Source organism: Hippoglossus hippoglossus, chromosome 3 (assembly GCF_009819705.1).
Source record: "Hippoglossus hippoglossus isolate fHipHip1 chromosome 3, fHipHip1.pri, whole genome shotgun sequence".
Classification (NCBI taxonomy): domain Eukaryota; kingdom Metazoa; phylum Chordata; class Actinopteri; order Pleuronectiformes; family Pleuronectidae; genus Hippoglossus; species Hippoglossus hippoglossus.
The window spans coordinates 16,500,959-16,520,775 of record NC_047153.1 but is presented as its reverse complement, the minus strand read 5'-3'; the positions used below and the strand labels follow the sequence as shown (position 1 = coordinate 16,520,775).

The 19,817-nt window shown below is 42.5% G+C and overlaps 1 protein-coding gene and 1 long non-coding RNA gene across 5 annotated transcripts; one reads left to right on the top strand and one right to left on the bottom strand.

Moving 5' to 3' along the window:
• Nucleotides 1–245: 245 nt before the first annotated feature.
• On the top strand, nt 246–18,600 carry ppfibp2a (PPFIA binding protein 2a). 4 transcript variants are annotated; one of them, XM_034581126.1, is made up of 23 exons: nt 246–384; nt 1,540–1,787; nt 4,513–4,599; nt 5,614–5,727; nt 7,468–7,599; nt 9,360–9,656; nt 10,015–10,107; nt 11,521–11,632; nt 12,413–12,474; nt 13,180–13,258; nt 13,420–13,538; nt 13,626–13,693; nt 13,779–13,839; nt 14,021–14,150; nt 14,925–15,066; nt 15,593–15,721; nt 15,955–16,105; nt 16,307–16,418; nt 16,561–16,649; nt 16,747–16,869; nt 17,192–17,317; nt 17,423–17,611; nt 17,705–18,600. In XM_034581126.1, the coding sequence occupies exons 1-23, from the start codon at nt 321–323 to the stop codon at nt 17,924–17,926; spliced, it is 2,949 nt and encodes a 982-aa protein (XP_034437017.1). In that variant the 5' UTR covers nt 246–320; the 3' UTR covers nt 17,927–18,600. The 4 variants fall into 4 exon arrangements, with proteins under 4 accessions (XP_034437017.1, XP_034437018.1, XP_034437019.1 ...); XM_034581127.1 differs by lacking the exons at nt 246–384; nt 1,540–1,787 and adding an exon at nt 2,452–2,962; XM_034581128.1 differs by lacking the exons at nt 246–384; nt 1,540–1,787; nt 4,513–4,599; nt 5,614–5,727 and adding an exon at nt 6,328–6,586.
• LOC117759173 lies at nt 10,364–10,997 on the bottom strand. Its single transcript, XR_004613440.1, has 2 exons — nt 10,505–10,997; nt 10,364–10,444 (listed from the first exon to the last, which is right to left on the bottom strand). It is a non-coding gene; the product is annotated as an uncharacterized LOC117759173 (long non-coding RNA).
• Nucleotides 18,601–19,817: the final 1,217 nt, after the last annotated feature.

Here is a 19,817-nt window from a genome sequence, read left to right as displayed (position 1 = left end):
GAAACAAACAAACAAAGTGTTCTAAATCTGAGGCTGGTTTTCACGAGAAGAGCAGCACTGACAATGGCTGAGGCTTCGGCCACAAAATGAGAGGAGAGTTTAAACCCAAAAGCCACATTCAGGAGGTTATTTACTTGGAAGTCACTCAGATGTGAGGGCGGCTGTTGCAGCTTTGCTGTAGAAGAAGTGTGACAAGGAAGGGGAGTATTCTGTGACACTGTCTTTCTGCTGGACATCTCTCCGTCTCATTCCACCCGCTCCACTCAGCTCATATCAGCAGACGAGGACCGACTAGTGCTGCTTTACAAGCGTGTGTTGCCATGGCGTCAAATGCCAGCCACATGTTGGAGGCTGCCTTGGAGCAAATGGACGACATTATTGCTGGTAAGAGTTTCTGTTTCATTATCGGAACTTCAATAGCCAGCCCTGTTTGTAATTGCAGGCCCCCATAAAACCAGCACGGCCCACATGCATTCACTGTGGGATACTCACACACATGTACACACACATACTGACACGTACTGAGATGCACTTACACACACACATGCACACACACGTACTTTCACTCACACAAGCACTTACACACACTTACACACTTACACACACACACACACACACACACACACACACACACACACACACACACACACACACACACACACACACACACACACACACACAATGTATACTTATATATGTGTCTTTACTAGCTGTTCATATTCATAAGATGATAATGCATGTATATGTCTACATACAGTTTGTGCATACATGCATTATTGCATTCTGAACACCAGCTAGAGCACTTGGGGCACAGTTGGAGAGGATTTACTTAAATAGAAGTGAGCAGGTTCTTTGACGAGTATTTTAAACTCACACCGACTCAATTGCACATTTTTGTACGTTTATTGCGTCTCATTAAGCTCACGTCTCCCACAGCACAGAAGCTGCCAAACCTCTAAGTTACTTTCCAACGTCGTCTCCCTGCATTTTCTAGAGAAGTTGACACATTTTAGTCACTGATGTTTATCACAGCCACAGCAGTGTTTTTGCCTGGGGTCAGAAGAGGTCAGAGAGGTGCTATAAATAGAGGTGACAGTCCAACCATTAGCACACTTCCCTCAGAATATAAACTACACATAACAGCCAAAAATCACATAATGTTAGTGAAAAACATTTCATACAAGTATATAACAAAATTCATTTTGTCCATGTGTCAACATTGTGTCCGGACTGCAACACAGTCCTTTTTCAGATTGCACATATGAAAAGTACTTTCTGCAACTTGACATAGTGATTACACTAACCTACAAGTTGAGCCTCTAATTTGTGGAGACCATCTGATGCTATTTTCATCCGGTAAACCACACTTGAGTACAACAGTGCCCTCAAGAGGTCACTTCAGGAACTGCTCCCACAATTAGCTGTGTTGTCATTACTGATGCCTAAGAAGTTAGGATGCTGAATAATCCATGAATCTGAGTTAAGTCCCTGTGTCTGTTGTGCAGTACTTTTGATTTTCTGTTGTTCTTTCCTCTACAGGCAAACTTGGTGAGGAGCTGTTCGGTGCTCATATGCATTTAGGGGCCCAGGATCCCCCGTCCACAGAGTGCACCCAGCAGAAAACCCTTCCCCCACCCGTGGACCCCGCCCTCAAGACTCTTCAGCTGACTGAGGCCCTCAGGGCCGAGCTGGAGGGCAAGTGGAGTGAAGAAGAACAGGTCTCTCTCAGGAAACACGTCTCCACTGATACAGCAAATGTTATACTCAAGTGGCTGGAGAGAGACCAGGTGAGCACTTCACTCTCATCACACGACCTTCAGCATTCAGACAGGGACAGTATGATAACAGTATTATATAATACTGGAAATACTCATATATAAGAAATGGCTCTGTTGGTTTGCTCCTACAGAGTTCATGGGTTTTATAAATTTGCACAATACAGTTGTGTATGATCCTAGTCATCAACATCTGGAGGGCCTTTTCCTGTCTGCAAGAAGTAAAGAGCTGGAGGCTGGATCCTCTGCGAACTGCACCAGTAATGAGATCCAGAGCTCCTGTTTAAAGTACAAGCAGTCACACCCCCTTTGTTTTTTTACAGTCCTGCTCCCTGATTTCCTTCATTGTTATACCTTTGCATTACTACTGTGCTACTACAGTTGTCTTGTGCAGCTTACCCACCAACAGTGTTTATCTTCTTCTACTATACCTCTACTCAAATTATATATTGTGAGCTTAACAGTCCCCCCCCCACCCATCCCCTCCACGGCCCTCCTCCTCCCATTTGGCGTCGTCTTCACTGACTTATTGCTCCTCACCACATCTGACAAGCATGTGCTGCAGAAAGTTTCCTCTCCCCTGTGCCCCTTTAGGAAGCCCCACAAAATCAGCCTGACTGAGAGGTACTTCAGACAGAGCGAGAGAACGGGCGAGAGACATTCACAGACCAAGGTGCAGGGGAAAGAAAGTGAGGGCAGATGAACAAACATGAGGTGCAGTAGTAATATGCAGAGATGTGGTAAAGACTGAAGCAGTTTGAGTGGGCTTGAGAGGGAAAGCAGGAGAAAGAAAAAGGGGGAGGTAGGAAGAGGTAGAAAAAAGTGAAGAGAAGAAAGAAAGAGAGTACAGCCAACTGGCAGAGTTTGAGTTATTCGGCTCAGCTCTAAAAAGTTTCAGGCAGCCCAGACTCCAAACCACACGGACCGAGGTCCTCTCTGCACGCTCTCCACTGCAATATGGTGGGTCTGTAAGAGCAGCAGAGTTGGAGTCAGGAAGATAAAGAGTGCGACACCGTGATGAGACATTATTTTGCTTCTTGTTGTGGATCTGGTCTCTGTTCATCCATCCTTGCAGCCGCAGACTGCACCATCCGTATTTAACATTAAGCGTCAGACCTACAGTACGATGGGCCTGCAGAATGGAGTATGACATTGATTTTTACAAACATTTTGCCTGGCTCAGAAAGGTAAGACACTCTGCACATGCATGTACACTCTTCGTACCCTCACACTGCATCCATGACTGCACAAAAGATCGTGTGTGTTTGTTTTGCTCCCGGAGCGTTGCTGCCTTTACTGTACAACATAATTACAGTTGCCATGGCAGCTAATTTAGGACGAAGACGTGTTTTGGTTGTGAGTTGAGGAAGTTCGCTGCAGAATATGAAACACACACACAGCCAGATATGGACTGAAATGTTAATGCAAGAAAACATTAAGACATGTTTACTGCTAAGACGGAATTGCTGCACTTTTTGTTTAAGAAAAATTAAGATTCAAGGGAACATTTATCTGTTTGACTGAAGAGAGATCTGAACAAGTTAGTTCCTCTTGCTGCAGACAATGTTTTGACGTACTAAAAAAAATGATCCCCAGATTTAATGATTAGTCTGAGCAGTGCACCAGGTTAACAGGTCACTGCTGCTGACACGTGGGTGAATTGTTGAAGACACAACAAGTGTGCCAGGATGAGGTGAGGTGAGAGTGTTTGAGGCGGATGATAAATGGATGCACATGTCAGCTGAGATCATTTCCTGCCACTTGAATCTATAGGGAGTCTTCGGACAGCACGCAGCATCTAGCTGCCATTAAGAGGTCATTAGGCCTGACTGCCTCCATTAGCTTTGCATTTTTACTGCCTCTAATCCACAGAGGAAGCCTTTTCATGCACATGCCTTATAATCATTGGTGAAACAATAATTTAAATTCGAGACGATAACATGTCAGCAAGTAGAAGAAGGGGATTATGGATGATTTCAGGATTTTCAGATATGTGACAATTCTTCATGATATTGTTTAATAATAAACAGTAGCTTTGCTAAAGTAGCAGGAGAGTACAGTAATGCAAGTATATATTTATAAAAAATATTTTAAACATAAATACAGTGTTGTTAATCACACTACAGCTGACAATTACTAAGCAGCGATAGCTAAGTTGACTCTTCATCTCAGCCAAGACCTACTGTAGCCAAATAGTGAACTAAGGAAAATGTCCTGTAGGACATAAATCCTATAGATTACTAAAAATTTTAAAAACTATCTGTAATAACCTTTCTATTTCCCAGTTACTATAATATTAAAACACATGGCCTGTCACAACGAGTCTATTAAAGGCTCACTGGTATTTTGAAATTATTGCAAACCACTTGAGCTGGCTGGCTCAGGATGATGGACGCTGGGCTACATTATGTTTCCATGATTGTGGTTGAAAGCCTGGATTTCTGAGAAATTTGAGCTCACTTGGTTGCACTTTGCCTTCCCCTGCACACGGATGATTCTGAACAATCTCTGACTGCACAGGCAGCTCGGAGCTCAGACGAGCTCAGGACATTTTTATTTCCACTAATCAGTGGGTATAAAATGCTGTATTCAAATTTTAATGCTGGATTAAGACCTTTAAACTTTTACAGACTGACACACAAGGAAGTTTGAGACCAGGAGACCAAATTTGACCCACTGGGTAATTCTGTATTAATGGTGTACTTACTGAACTTAATAGCTGACCTTTATTCTGAAGGTAAACCTTCATTCGAACAGCAGCAGTGAGTCCTACCAGGAACGCTTATTACGTCTGGAGGGAGACAAAGAGTCGCTAATTCTGCAGGTAAGAAAAGTCACTCCTCTGCTTTTTTTCTGTTGGGGTGCATCTTGCTAAATACAAAACATTATAATCTCTGTCTGTCTCTGTTTGTTTTAGATTGTTGTGACCTTAAAAAAAAGCTTTTTTGCAGCCAAAAGCCTGGACACTCTATTTATAAACGTCGATCAATTCCATTGGATATGAGTAAAAATAAAAGAGGACATATGACACTGTGCTCCTTGTGGGAACTGGTTCTAAACACTGCCTATATCACGTTTCAGTAAAAGGAAAGAGACGAGGAGAGGAAGGTGAAAGGGCAAAGGTGGATCAGAGTGTTGTGTTGTAAACGTTGCGTAATTGCGTGTTTTTTTCCCACCGCATGAGTGAAGCAACGGTTATAACCTGGGCTTGGTGCAGTTTCGACACCAGAATGTCTTGTTTTGTGTGAAGCGTTTGTCTGCGTATGAACGTGTGTAGGTGTGTGTCGCCCTCAGGACTGCTGAACAAGTGCTTATCTCAGACAGGTTGAGGCTAGCACCACCATTCGCTGCAGCGTGTAGGTGTGGGTGAGAGCAGGTGCCCCGTTTGTTTCTTCAGGCCTCAGATGAAACATTCCTTTGGAAAGAGCCGCTGCAGTTGGCTGGTCGGAGCTGCCATTTAGCCTGTGATTAGTTCTTCTATGACCTTAATAGTTTCTGTGCAGATTTACATTTATCATGCATTCTGCTGACACTGCTGGAGCCGCTGAAGTGTTGCAACCGCCGAACGAGGCACAAAGGGTCATTCATTGCTTCTCAAAGGAAATGTTTGATCTGGCACAGATGTGGACATTTCAAACAAAAACGAGCAGCAGAGATTAAATGAAAATAGCTGATATTAATGAACGAGCTCTGTGACTAACTGTGGAAATAGAGAAATCTTAGCTTGGCTGCAATTATGTGATAGAATGTGATGATTAAACAGTTTTATTGTCCAGTTTTATGCAGAAATAGGATTCTCACCTCTGCTGCCGTTCTGTCCCCACACACATACACACAGGTGAGTGTGCTGACGGACCAGGTGGAAGCTCAGGGGTCGAAGATCAGCGATCTAGAGATTTCTCTGGTGGAGCATCGGCACAAACTCAACTCCACAGAGGAAATGCTTCAGCAGGTACGAACCTTATTGACCTTCTCTATTTGAGTCTTAAACTGGACTTTCTCAGAACCAAATGCGTGATGTGTTACTGGACCTTAGTCAGGAAACTCTGACTTCTTACCACAAGATGATGCAGGGCTGTTATATCAATATTGTTGCTCCAGTTCATGAGATGTGAAGGGCCATTTATCTTTTTAAAAGCGACCATTCTGCAGATCCACTCTTTTCCTCATAAGCTGTAACTTGAGGAAGATTTTTGCTTCCTGTGTCGAAGAAATTCCTCGCTGAGATTCCAGTGTACTTGGCTGCACATAACCTTGACAACCAAAATATTTAAAATGCTCAGACATATCCTGGTACACATTCTCAGAGTGTATGCCTAGTTTATGCAGGGCCAGACTAGTCTGTCTGGGCAGGTGATTACAGCAACACCCCCCAACCTGTAACCACCAGGACTGAGGCCGTGCATGCTCTTGTACACACACAAACAAACAAACACACACACACACACACACACACACACACACACACACACACACACACACACACACACACACACACACACACACACACACACACACACACACACAAAGAGAGAGAGAAAGGATACAACAGAGGGAAGGAGGAACTGAAAAAGGTGGAGAGATGGGAGGGAGAAAGAATAGGGGTGGTGCTCCTTTTTAAAGTTAGAAGTGTATGTCGGCAACATTCAGTTGTTTGCTTTTGACTTCAAATCTACAATGGAGACTTTGCTGAGCAGTTCGGAGGACTCTGAATGGAATGGATGAATGAAATCTTCATCCCCTGAAACTTCAAGACACTAAAACCAGTGTTTCGATGAGGGAAATACACTTTACTTCAGAGAGACACTGGGGTAAGATGAACCAGGTATTACACGGAATAAATTAATCTCATTCTTACAATGCTGGAATTTCCATTCCAAAAATGCCAGGAATATGTCTATCAGCGAATCTGATGAGATGTGAGCTCAGCGCCTCCTTCTACGTGCTTTATGTGTGCAGGGTATCAAAGGGCAGGCGAGGCTGGTTTCTTGGAGGCATGGTCATTATGAGGCTTTGGACCTGAGCCGTAAATCTCTTCCTGGTGACAAAGCTCTAATATTTTCCATGTGCACACTAGGAGTGAGCCCAGATATTTTCCGAAGCCAGAGTTTTAAATGGACATATCCATATGTACTGTTTGCCTTCCTGCGATGCTCATTTCTGGACTTTAAGTGATTTAGCACCTGCTTGACATCAACCAAATTAGTACTACATCTGCCTGCGTAGCGGGGCTTATAGCTCTCGAGGCTGGCGGCCACTGAAGGGCGACAGTCGCAGAACTGTGGTGCAGACCCAGCGTCTCCTTCAGCACCAGGTTCGATTGGCCAAAGGTTTGCACCCTGACAGGAAAATGCACCTGTCAGAGTTATTCTAATGCTCTTTCTATGAATGTTTCGCATGCTTTTGGCACCTCTCTCACTCCCCCAGCCCCCCCCCCCCCCCCCCCCTCTGCAGTGTACTTTGAGTGAGCTGTGAAATAGGCATTATAAATAGTGGTCATGGGTTGTGTATATTTAGCCACTCAAACAGCGTCTGAAACCAGTGGGTTTGTCCGAGGGGACTGTCATTACAGGACTCGCTGTGCCTCATAACTAATGTTGCCTTTGTTCAGTAAGTACTGAGCGCTGAAGGGATATTGTGTGTATGTTTGTTTGTGTTGCTTCATGCTCTCGCTGCATGTTGTCGATGACAGGAGCTCCTGCATAGGACGTCACTGGAGAACCAGAAGCTGAGTCTTATGGGGGAGGTGTCCTACCTGAAACTAAAGCTGGCAGACATGGAGGGAAAACAGAACCACGGTGCTGAACGGCAGCACAAAGCAGAGGTAGGACTGTCACAAAGTTTTAATCAACACTCTGTGCAGATGGTTATTTTGTTAGTCAAGAACTTATTACACAAGGTTGCCTTTTTTAAGTTCAAGTTCCACTTGCTCAATCATTTCTCTCTCAGTATAATTTTGTAATCAAACTGCATATTATCGTTCAGCAGTTTTATTCACGTGAACGTAAAGGCTCAAGGCCAAATAGCGTTATGGTTAATTTCACCGGGGTCTGCTATTAAGGGAAATGAGTTAGCTAAAAACATCAGGAACACTTCTGTTATGCTCCAGTCCGTGGAAATTTTAACCTAACTCTGCAGGAATGATGAGGGTAAACACAAAACTCTTGCCCTGTGTTCTGATGGATCTAACCTTGAAGTCAGCTGCTGATTTTATGGAAGACCATAAACACTTTCTGGATGGATGTAGGGGAATATTCACCAAAAATCCTGGCTCTGTTGTTCCTGGGCACAAGACTACAGGAAAAAAAAATCCTCTGAGGGGTTTAACTTTTTTTTTGTCCGTTTAAACTGAATCATGTATTTGCTTTAGACCGATGTGTTGGGTTACCAGCGGACTTCCTGGGCTTTTAGTGACCATATGGGTTGGAGAAAAAGGGAAAGCAGGGAAAGCTGCACTATTACTAGACAGGATACTGTAATGTATGTAGTTACTGTCAAAACACTGCTGGTCAAAGAGCCTTTGTGTCGTCAGGTTAAGAGGGTTCAGGCACAGTGGAGCTGGCATGATGGATGGTGGGACAAATATGAGCGTGTGTAGGCTTAAGCCCAGAGAATTTTGTTGTTGGTGGCGGGTAAAGGGTGAGAAGGCCATTCGGAAAAAAGCCCCCTTCCTACCTGAGCATATTTTAATTAAGTCTATTAAGTATTTTATTAGGCTTTGATTTGTATTTCTAAGCAGAAAGAAACCACAGTGTGTTTATTAGATGTGTAGTCAATGCTTCAGTCCTTCTTCTGTATTTCTGCTTTAACTTTGAGCACAAACCCAGCTTTCCCCGAACAGCTGCTTGGACTTAAGGAGAATAGAAAAAGAATCTGCTTTCAACACTACCTCCACGTGCTGCCTCTACTACACAAACATGTCCACACGTATGCACTCATTTGCACGCAGACACACACACACACTCACACAACATGTGCAAGCCTCCTTGCTGTGGAGCCAGTAAGCTCATAGTTAAATTTAGCCACGGGGGCTCTTCATATCATCTGTCATATCCGCTGTGCCAGACCCCAAGTGAGACTTCCTCTGTCCACAGTCCGAGCATAACTTGGCTGGTGTTTACTCTCTTTCTGGAGGAACATGCGGGCACGGATCACCTCTAAAAAGACGGCAAACAAAATTCACCCCTCCACCAGTTTACCAGGCGCAAACGACCCATTTGATGAACTGAATATACACGTTATGGTCAAAGCACAAGAATAGTTGTGGCCCGTGTACAAAAATAAAACGTGTGTTTCCAGATGAGAGTAACTGCTGTTGGGTGTCTGTACATGGGAGCAGCCAAGTATCTGTGTTTCTAATAGAGGTTGTGCTATTGATACATTCGGACTTGGGACCAAATATACTCTTTCTCACAATGTAAAATGTCAGATTGTCAGGACATGAAGAGGAAAAAACACCGTCCTGAAAGGTCATTTCTGCAACGATGCACGAAGACACACAAACACAGACATATAAACCTACTCCCCATCATTTCTCTTTCTTAACATCTCTCTCAATGATTTCTCCCCCACTGCATCCGTCAGACTGTAGTTAATTTCATTAGCGAGCTGCAGGAGCAGATGTGCAGGTTTCAGAAGGAGATCAATAGCAAGATCCAGGAGAAAAAGGCCTTGGAGATCCCGGCCGACAGCAGCGCTGCTGTGGCGTGCTGCGCTGAGCCCGCTGAGGGTGGGGGCTGCAACCCTGGGTCGTCCTGTGACAGAACCTCCGGGGTGATGCACCAACTGGACGAGGATCCAGATGGGGCTGATGGGAGCACACACAGCCTGGAAGAGGGTAGCTCAGATGCAGAGGAACAGTACCACTATGGAGAAGAAAGTGTAGGCACAGCCCGCCAGCATGACTTCTAATGTTGTGTGGAGCATGGGTTGTCTCACTGTCGTGTGTGTGTGATCCTTTGGTGTGCAATTGAAAGTTGCATTCCCCACATGTCCTCAGTGCACCAGTCACCGTGGTTACAATCTGTTTGGTAAACCAACAAAGTTAGTCATATTTATCTGTTATGGATTAGCGTGTGACATGACTAATACCAGCAGGTGGCTTTCATGTCCTGTGATATTTTGTGCAACGTGCAGACTGAATAACATCACATGATCATTTAATCCTGCTGTTGGAGTGACACTGTTTTTTAAAAGTCTTGCAGCTGTATTAAAAAAAAATTCTTGCGTGGTGTTTTAGGGTTTACTGAAGGAGCTCCGTATTCTCAAGGACAAGGTGGAGCACCTGGAGGATCAGAAGTCACAGTACGAGAAGAAACTCAAAGCAACCAAGGTAAAAGAAAGTTCTGACTTCCATGGTGTCTAGACTTTGAAACACACACCGAAGCCCAAATTCCACTGCTAACTGTCCACTCAACTTTCCTTAATGCTGTCGAGTCTGATGTTCCAGCCAGTTAAGTGAGTCATTTTCTTTCACACACTCTGTCATTCACAGACACCTTCTGTGTGTTTTCTTAAGACGTCTGTGAGCTATTTCACCTTCTATTTTAAAAGAGAAATAAAGTTATAATGGCTTAGTTCTTTTTTTTATATCCTACTTGTATACTCTGGCATGATCTTACTGCATTAACGTCTTAGACTTCTTCCAGTTGATTCTGTTGAATCTTTACCTCTACCAATATTTTGTCATTTCTCTCTCTCAGTCCTAATTGCTCTTTACCTTTCGGTACTATTCCAGTCTGTGTCCATGCACTAGGTTATATAAGATATATATTCACTGTGTTGTTATTGTTGTTATTCATCTACCATTAAAATATACATTTGCTGATTCATTTTTAGCAACTGTCTCCAAGGCGTTGCCTGAATTGGCTTCAGGGTGGAATGGGAGGAATCTATTTGTATTTTTAAATGTTGGCGTCCACACACCTTTATTATTTTGGCGGCTTTCCAAGGAAATCCACCTGGTTTGTTGTGCAGTGTAGGTTAGTTCTGCATAAATCAAAGTCAAACTACCATGTGGATTTCTTTATTTTTATTTTTCAGATGTTCATCCAATATATCCCTCTCTATCAAATCAATGTTTATCTGAAAAGTTTTCCTTGTTATTCTTAGTTTGTTTTCCCGTATCAGACACTAACACAATGTTAGACAAAAGTTTGAATTAAGCTAAGAACATCTTAATACACACTTGACTAATTGGCTACAGATGTTGATATGGCAAAAACTGAGCAATACAATAAATATTTCATAAGTGAGTTTATTTCCTTTTACAGTCTTTTTTATGTTAGTCTTCTTTTTTTAACAGTTCTATGTATTGAAAAATCTAAGTTTTGATGTGGTGACTAAGGCAGAAAGTGTATTTCCATTATTCAACTTCCATTTCTTGTCTCTCCAGTGACAAAACACGCTGGTGAATGGGTCAGCCTGAACTGAACTTTATTACCATCTGTTTGTTTTGCTTACACTGTAACTTACTTCAAAACAAACTCAAACTCACAAAGTGGCCTTATATTTTTGGTTTTCAAAAAGTCAGAGAGATATGTGTGCACTTTTTGTGGGTGTTTTGTACGTGTATATAGTTGCTGGTGGATCTCACACATGTGTCTGCACTTTAAATTCAGGTGCCTGTCTTGTTTTTGTTGAATGTGAAAAAATGCTTTTAGCTGTGCGTGTTTAAACAGACGTGTGCTGGCACATGTATGCGGAACTCTCTGTTGTAACATCCCTCGTTGTGTGGCACCTACAGGCGGAGATCAGCGGCCTGCAGCAGCTTCTGCTCAGTAAGAACGCTGAGATCGAGAGCTTGCACACTCAGCTGCTGGCCAGACCCTCTCTCACCACCGAGAGCTCAGAGAGAGGTGAGCAAAGCACTCACAGCTTCAAGCACTCACACCAACCTGCCAACAACAGCCCCTCACTGGGAGAGTTACCTGCCCGGATAGATGACACAGATAATGACTCCTATTGAATTCATTAACTTGGAGTAACAGCTATGGGGAAGTCTCTGGCCCTTGATAAACTGTCTCATCATGCGTCTCTGTCTCTCTCTCTCTTAGAGGAGATTTACAGGAAGCGGTTAAACGCCACATGTAAGCCTGGCCAGTATATAATGAAAATCATTTAAACCCAAGGGCCATGTCTACTTTTTGATTTTTGATTTATTTCTGTTCTCCGGACATTTCTCTTTATTCTGTTATCTTCCTTCTGCTCTTTGGGGCAGATTTGACAATCACCACCCGGTTTCCAAAATTACCTAATGTTCCATCTCTCCTCCCTCTGGCTTCTTCGTTGTCTTCATGGATTCTTAAACTCATAATCTCCTTTTTGTTGCTAATTTTGTCTGTCAAGAATGAAAACTCCTCTGAGGCACTTGCTTTCGTATAATCAGTGTCACTGTCACCAGCGATGCCGCCTGTGTGACTTTCTTTGTTACAGAGGAAGTGGCTTTATATGCTGACATGAAGATTGCTGGTTAAACAATACATGGTTTAGATGGCACTCTAGTGACAGATAACACTCACATAGATGTTTTGCCTTTCCCTCTTTTCTAAATAAACGAATGCAGTTAAATGTGACACAAAATAATATTTTATATGACAGGAGGAGCTGAATAATCAGTGTGGCGTTTCTCTTTCCAGATCAGGAACTGCAGAGGCTTAAAATTGGAATGAAATCACTGGTCGCTGCAAACGATGAAAAGGTAACTTACCAGGACTCTGGAAAAAAACGTATCCTTTCACTTTCTCCTCAGAACATCTGTGGGTGATTTAGCAGCATAGAGCAGCATGTGTCTACGACAATGTAAATGTCTTACTGGCGTGTATATAGCAGCGCTATCATCACCGCTGTTTGGAAGGTTAGAAGGTAACTGTTTTTAGATGTTGTCATTTCTTTGAGGCACCACCCTGCTACCATTTTTAGTACAGAGGGGCTTTTGTATTCTCCCTCCCAGAGCGTGGACTTTAAAGACTTACAGACACGGCCCTACATGTGGTTCACTAGTGAAGAGGCACACGGACACACACACACACCCCAAGGCGAGCCATTTCAGGCAAAGCCACACTGAAGTAGGCCACGATCTGCCAAGCCTAATTTTGGACAGAGCTGCGTTGAGAGAACCATGGCGAAACCAGGCACGGGGCCATTTAAAAAAAAAAACACACACACACACTCATGCACTCCACGCAGCTGGTAACCACAACTGAGATTTCCAGCCAGGCCTCTGTCAATCCCCTCCCAACCCAGTACTGTGATGTAAAGGCCATATGGTGGAAGAGGGGTTTTTGTGCGGCGTATCGGTCAGAAACAGAGTGAGGCAGATAGTCCACATGTGCTTTCTAACCTTAGATGAACATCTTAATTGGGTTCTGTTGACCTCGAACCTCCTCTGCTCTGTTTTCTGTAGGACCGGCGCATTGAGGAGCTCACTCTGCTCCTGAACCAGTGCAGGCAATTCCGAGAGGTCACTCACGTCACAAGGCAAGGTAATCAGCTTATTCACTCCTTTATCCTCGCCTTGGAATATTTCTATTATCTCAGCAGCAACATTTCAGCTTAATGAAAGCCACTGCACTTTTAACAGAAACGTGCCCTACTGCTTGAGTGGAGGAAAATGAAAACACATTTGTTCTCTTTGTTACTGTAGCTCCACCTGCTGTCCGTTCATCACCGAACGGGAGGACTCCTTCAAGCAGCAGTGAGGAAGAGGAGCAGCTGAAGAATACGGACTCTGCCAGTGCAAAATCTGAAGATGTGAAGTCTGAGGTGAGTAGACTATTTTAAGTTTAAATTTGAAATCTGCTGTTTGCGTTTTTTGAAAATCATCTTACTGTTTTTGTTTCCCCCTCACAGGTTTCCACAAACAGCTCTTCCTCCCATCACACGTCACTGCTGTCAGATCAGAAGGACAGCGACTACAGGTAGTGAAGCAGCTTTTTATCAGTGTTTGAGTTCAGTGTCTCTTTGTTTTATTTTACTGAGATATTTGTGCTTTTATTTTCTCAGAACAGAACCACCGGCTCTATCTAGTAGTATGAATGACCTAACAAATGGACTTTCACAAAGGGTAAGTTTTAATCATCATGCAAATATAAACTGCAACCTATTAAAGTATGTCTAATGCATGTGGCACATAACTCCCAATTTATTAATTTGTACAACCTCTTTTGTACATATTATTAAAGTTCCTTTGTTGATCCTGGTAATTACTTGTATTTACTACTTCTATACGTGTGTGGTTTGCCCAGAGTGGCACAAGAAGTCAGACGATGCCTGCGAATTCCTCCCTGTCAGAGCAAAACGGGATCGGAGGCAGCAGCAGTGAAACCCAGAGCCAAAGGTCTCCGGATGGGAGCGAAGATGGAGACTCCAGCCAAAGTACAGTAAATCCAGACATACTAACTCAGGCTCGATGATTAATAGCGCACAGTAATAATCCCAGATATAGGATTAGACTTGTTCGTCCTAATAGTTGGAGGGCAGCATTTCCCATGAGTGGGGGTGGTATTCGTATTTGAAGAAAACCACTTTCCTGTGATGAGACGACCGTTACACCTTTGATCACAGTTAATTGTAGAGTGTCCTGACAGAGCAGATGGATGATGGGATATTCTCCACAAACACACCCTCTCTCTTGCTGTGATTGACCACATCCATCCCGGCTCCACCCTTCCCCAGCTTCACTGGCCGGCCTCAGCCGGAGCCCCACCCTGATTCTCTGCCAAGTTCTGAGTAGAGACGAGAACTGACTGCAGCTTATATCATAATGATCACACCTTGTGCATTTTAGCGTAATCCCCTTCTTTGTCATGGGACATTAACCAGTGTATTATTTGCTGGAGTCAATGGTCTGTAACCTGTGCTCCCCGAATAAATCACCATGTGTAGTCAGACCACCTCACGCACCACTTAGTTCTTAATGTGCTGTTTAGCTTTTTGGCTGTTTTTTAGAGGAAACTACAAACTTAGACAGATCAAATCTTTTCAAATATGTCTTTGCTGAAATGTTTATTTGGCAAGATAACAATGAGCCTCTGTGTGCTAAAATTACGATTTAACTATTCAAATGCATCTATTTTTTTTCTTTTCTGCTGCACATTCAATCAAACGTCCGCTCAGTAGTAAGAAGACTGTGTTTGTAACCTCTCACAGGAAAGTTGGAGAGAGCTGATGACAGCACTTCAAGCAATAGTTCCCCCGTTCAATCTGGGACCAACTCGCAGCCTGGCCAACGGGCTGTGGGCTCACCAGAATACATGAAGAATAACAGGAGCTTCAAGAGACTCTGGGGGAAGTGAGTGTGGTGAAACAGATGAATACATCAACATTATGTCAACATAATGTGCTTAGACAAGAGGATGACAACCAATAGACTGTACTTTAACTGGCAGATAATAATATTAGGTTTAAATTATATCCTTTATACAGTCTAACATTTATTGAATTGTCTATAATACTTATTGTAGCTTAAGGTTTATGGGTTGTATTATGTGTGCATCTTTTGTGTAAATAATATTAAATTGATCATATACCATTGTAAACTATTACCCTGTTAATACATTTAGGCTACCATTACGTTTACCAATTATTGCAATAAAAATATTATTATTAATTAGATGAGTCAAGTAATTAATTTCTATTTGGATCACAGTTATAAAAGTCCAAAACTCTTTCTTTAACATCTTTATTTTCAATGTATTATTTATTCTTATCTAAATAGATAGTAAGAAGTATGTTTACTGAATATATCAGACCTGTCTTTTGATCATTGCACTCTGAGAGAGAACTTAGTGCCAGAGAGTTTATTCTTGTCCATGCAGACTTCGAAGAACCCAGTCTGGAGGGCTGCAGGCAGCAGATCCAGATGCCGGTCAGTTTAGAAGAGGGGGTCTTCGTGCTACAGCTGGACCCAGACTCACCAGGACGCCTGAGTCTTATGACTCCACACGGTAAAACTCTGACTGCCTCTTCCTCACCTCGTACTAAACTACTCTGTATCATTTAGTATGAGAATCTGGGTTTGCTCTCTCATCTCATCCCAACCAACCAATGAGGTTACAGGGTTTCTGTTAGCAAAACAAACTTTGTTAAATACATGCTTTGTTAGTAAATATTCTAAAATATTCTAACAAATCAATTAACCGGTTCAGCATCTAATTTGTTATTTTACTTTCCTTGTCAGTGATCTGAATATTCCATTCAGCCAGTGGACCAAGGAGCAGGTGTGTGGCTGGCTGGAGGACTATGGACTGGGCCAGTACGTCAGTCTCTCCAGACAGTGGGTAGAAAATGGACAGACGCTGCTGTCTGCTACACCTCAGGACTTTGAGAAGGTCAGAGAATAAATCAGTACAGTAAATGTCACTTTAATCCAAACACTACTAAAATATCTTAAATTTAGAAATTCAGACTAAGATGTGCATATAAATCAAAATTATTGGTATATTTAAATCTGTCACTCTTTATCAGGATAAAGTAAATTGCATGGTGTGTGTGTAAATCCCAGATAGTGTCACAGTCCTTTCTGTCCCCAGGAGATGGGAGTGAAGAATCCTCTGCACAGGAAGAAGCTGCAGCTCGCTCTGAGGGCGTTCACCACCAAAGTTATAGAGAAGTCGTCAGAGCTGGACTACATCTGGGTCACACGTGAGACATATTTTTACCACGAAAAATAAAAGGGTTCAAAACCAGGAAATATATTTTAACAGCAGTTACAGGGAATGTGATTTGACAGGTGATGATGCTTTTAGTGAATTAATGTCAGATTCCTTTTTTTTTACTCTTTCAGGCTGGTTGGATGATATTGGTTTGCCTCAGTACAAAGACCAGTTCCATGAGGCGCGAGTAGATGGTCGAATGATACAATACCTCACAGTGGTAAGACTCTGAAAATAGTTTAATTCAAATTTATAGAATGATTTAAAAACACATAAAACAATGTAAGTTCACACATTTTCTGTTGCTGTTCACCCAGAACGACCTCTTGAGTCTAAAGGTCACCAGCCAGCTTCATCATCTCAGTATCAAGTGTGCCATTCATGTCCTTCACGTCAACAAGTTCAACCCCCACTGTCTGCGACGCAGGCCAGGGGAGGAGGTGAGTCAAGATGGAAAGCAGCAGGTGGAAGCTGATGCTGTGTTGTGCTACATTTTGTCCGTAAAATGGTGACACTCAATGGTGACACAATGTTGTGTGTTAAATTCATTCATAAGAAAGGAAACTTTTAACTGAGACACTGCTCATACGTGGTGAACAGATGTAATCACACCAGTTGCCCACAAGATGGTGACAGAGCATTTTCCCTCTCATACATCATAGCCAGAGTCCGAGTGCTGTTTAAACTTCATTCTGTGTATTTAAAAGAACGGTTATGAATGAGGAGATTTCAGATAATAATTTTATTTTGAACCTTCTGCAGAAACAGCCCAGTCCCTCAGAGGTGGTGCAGTGGTCGAACCATCGTGTGATGGAGTGGCTGAGAGCGGTGGATCTAGCTGAGTATGCTCCTAATCTACGGGGCAGTGGCGTTCACGGAGGTCTGATTGTAAGTGCTGTTAACTTCTGTGCAAGTCTTCTCAGGGCAAACTGACATTAAGTGCTCACATGTCTGGAGACCTAACTTTGTTGCTCTCAACTTGCTCTCCCATAGATCCTGGAGCCGCGCTTCAGCTCTGAAACATTGGCCCTTCTGTTAAATATTCCACCTCAGAAGACGTTGCTCCGGCGCCATCTTGCCACTGCCTTCTCTACCCTGGTTGGGCTTCAGGCCACGCAGGAGAAGCGAGAGTACGGCAATGCCACAGGCCATGTTCCCCTCACTACCACTGCTAAAGTGAAGGTATATGAATACATCTATGAGTCAAAATGTCCTGTGGTTGTCACAGCACCAAATTAAAATGAATTATTAATGGGTTGAACTTTGTGTTTTCAGCCGAGAAAGCTGGGCTTCACCCAATTCAGTCACCTGAGAAAGAGAAAACCTGATGACTCAGCGGATTACATCTGCCCAATAGACAGCGGAGCGCTGACAGTGAATGGGGTTTCCCGGCTGCCCTCTGCAGCACTCAGGGGCCTCAGCCCGAGCTTGGAAAGACAGGCTGAGAGGCGGGAGCCGATTGGGATAAAGGTTGAGGCTAATGGCCCCAAACAATGATTTAAAAGTATCCATGGACGCACTGCTCTCTCACTAAGTGACTTTTGTGAACCAGTGGAGATTCTAATGCAGGAACTCGATAACTGAGATGCATCGACGTGATGATTTGCTGAATGGGCTGCAAAGATGCTGTGTTTAGCAGTTGATTTAACTATTGTTTGTGTCTTTCTAACCTGATGTCGCTTGCACAGTGTTCACCTACAATGATGATTAATGACATGGTGTGAAATGTTTTATCAAAGCTGCTCTCTGCATTCCTTATACAGTCGGATTCCAAAGCTTTGACTTTTGCTTTCAAACAATGCATTTTACCGACCATTTTGTATCTAATCTTGTGTAAATTTAGTTACGATATCGATGACCTGTTTTTGTTAAATATCTGGATTAACTCTACAGTTTATTATCAGTTAATTAAAGTCTTGCTGTTTCTCATTTCTTCATGAGGGACAACACATTTGAAAGTTAAATCCTTTTGATGGTACATTAATGGTACTGATCTGCACCCTCAAATAAGGCTTGTTGATATACCTTTGGATTCTCCTACACTAAAGTTGACTTGTTTCATAAGATGCTTGTGAATATGCAGTAATATAATAAACATCAGGTCAACAGTTAACCTTGTTGGATTTTTAAAATTCTAATACATTACCCTTGAATAAATGTGTTTGAGAGTTTCTATATTTATTTTTTATCATTAAAATTTAGCATTAATTTAGTAGATCTTGTTATAGCAACAGTAGGGAACAATTGTGTGCGGTGCGAGCAAGTGGGGAACCTATGGGTGCAAGGCCTTTTGACATCACTTCCTGAAGATGGATCTTAGGGTTTGAATCCAACACTGCCTACTAGTGGTGAAAAATTTAAAAATACAAGAACACCTCAACCCAAATTATTTTAAGTAGAAGAGCATGAAATGCAGCTATAATATTTCTGTCATGACTTTCACTAATTACTTCATTAAGTTTGATTAATTCACGTATGAAAATTAATCAAATATAATGCATCAAATAATCAATGATCCTTTTGTTGGTGAATAGCCCGTCAACCGCTTTGATTTAAGTTTGGCTTATTTAAGCAGTTTGTGTGTATTAACAAAAAAAGTGATTCACTGCCAACTTCTCTATAACATAGTTTGTGTTTAGTAGCTTTGTCTGCTAATACAGAGTCCATCAGTTATAGAAGTCATTGTCCAGTGAGTGTTGCTGACTCCAGAAAAATGTTCTGTGATTCGATTGTGCTGCATAATCGGAAGGATGTAATAGCTTTAGATTAAAAATATTTTCATTCTTCAGAGACCAAATCATAAAATAAACATGGTGTTCTGTATATGGATCTTAAGTAAATGACAGACATAGTTTCAGGGGAATATTTTTGGTCTTATTAACCACCCAAAGTGTTTACAGTACAAGTCACATCCACCCACTTACACAGACATTTATACACCAATTTTTCCCAGAGTTCTTTTTCCGTTTGAACCCACAATTTGGGGTCCGGTATCTTGCACAAGGGCACTTCAGAATTCAGACTATTGGAACTGGGAATCATACCAAGGACCTTCTGGCTGGAGAATGACCCACTCTATCTCCTAAGCCACAGCCACCCTTTATTTCCTGCTTGGTCCTGAAAATAAATAATTTTCTTCATGAGTAGGTCAAACTAAGTAAAGAATATCTGGACTGCATTATATCGGGTGATTCAGTGGTAAAGGCTAATTTAAATGTAGCAATGCCTTTATTAGGGTTCATTTTGCTTGCTTGCTATTTGCGCACGTTTAACTAATGTCCACTTCATCTATCACCAGTGTGGCGTAACTGTTACGCAGCTACTGTACTGACAGGATTGGCAACAGTATAAATATTCCATTCGACTCACAAAGTGCTGTAATGTGACG

Coding starts and splice junctions, on each gene's coding strand:
- ppfibp2a (XM_034581126.1), top strand. CDS start 321: ATGGCGTCAAATGCCAGCCACATGTTGGAGGCTGCCTTGGAGCAAATG. Junction 12,475..13,179: donor TCGCTGCAAACGATGAAAAG/GTAACTTACCAG, acceptor TGTTTTCTGTAG/GACCGGCGCATTGAGGAGCT. Junction 14,151..14,924: donor AGATGGAGACTCCAGCCAAA/GTACAGTAAATC, acceptor AACCTCTCACAG/GAAAGTTGGAGAGAGCTGAT.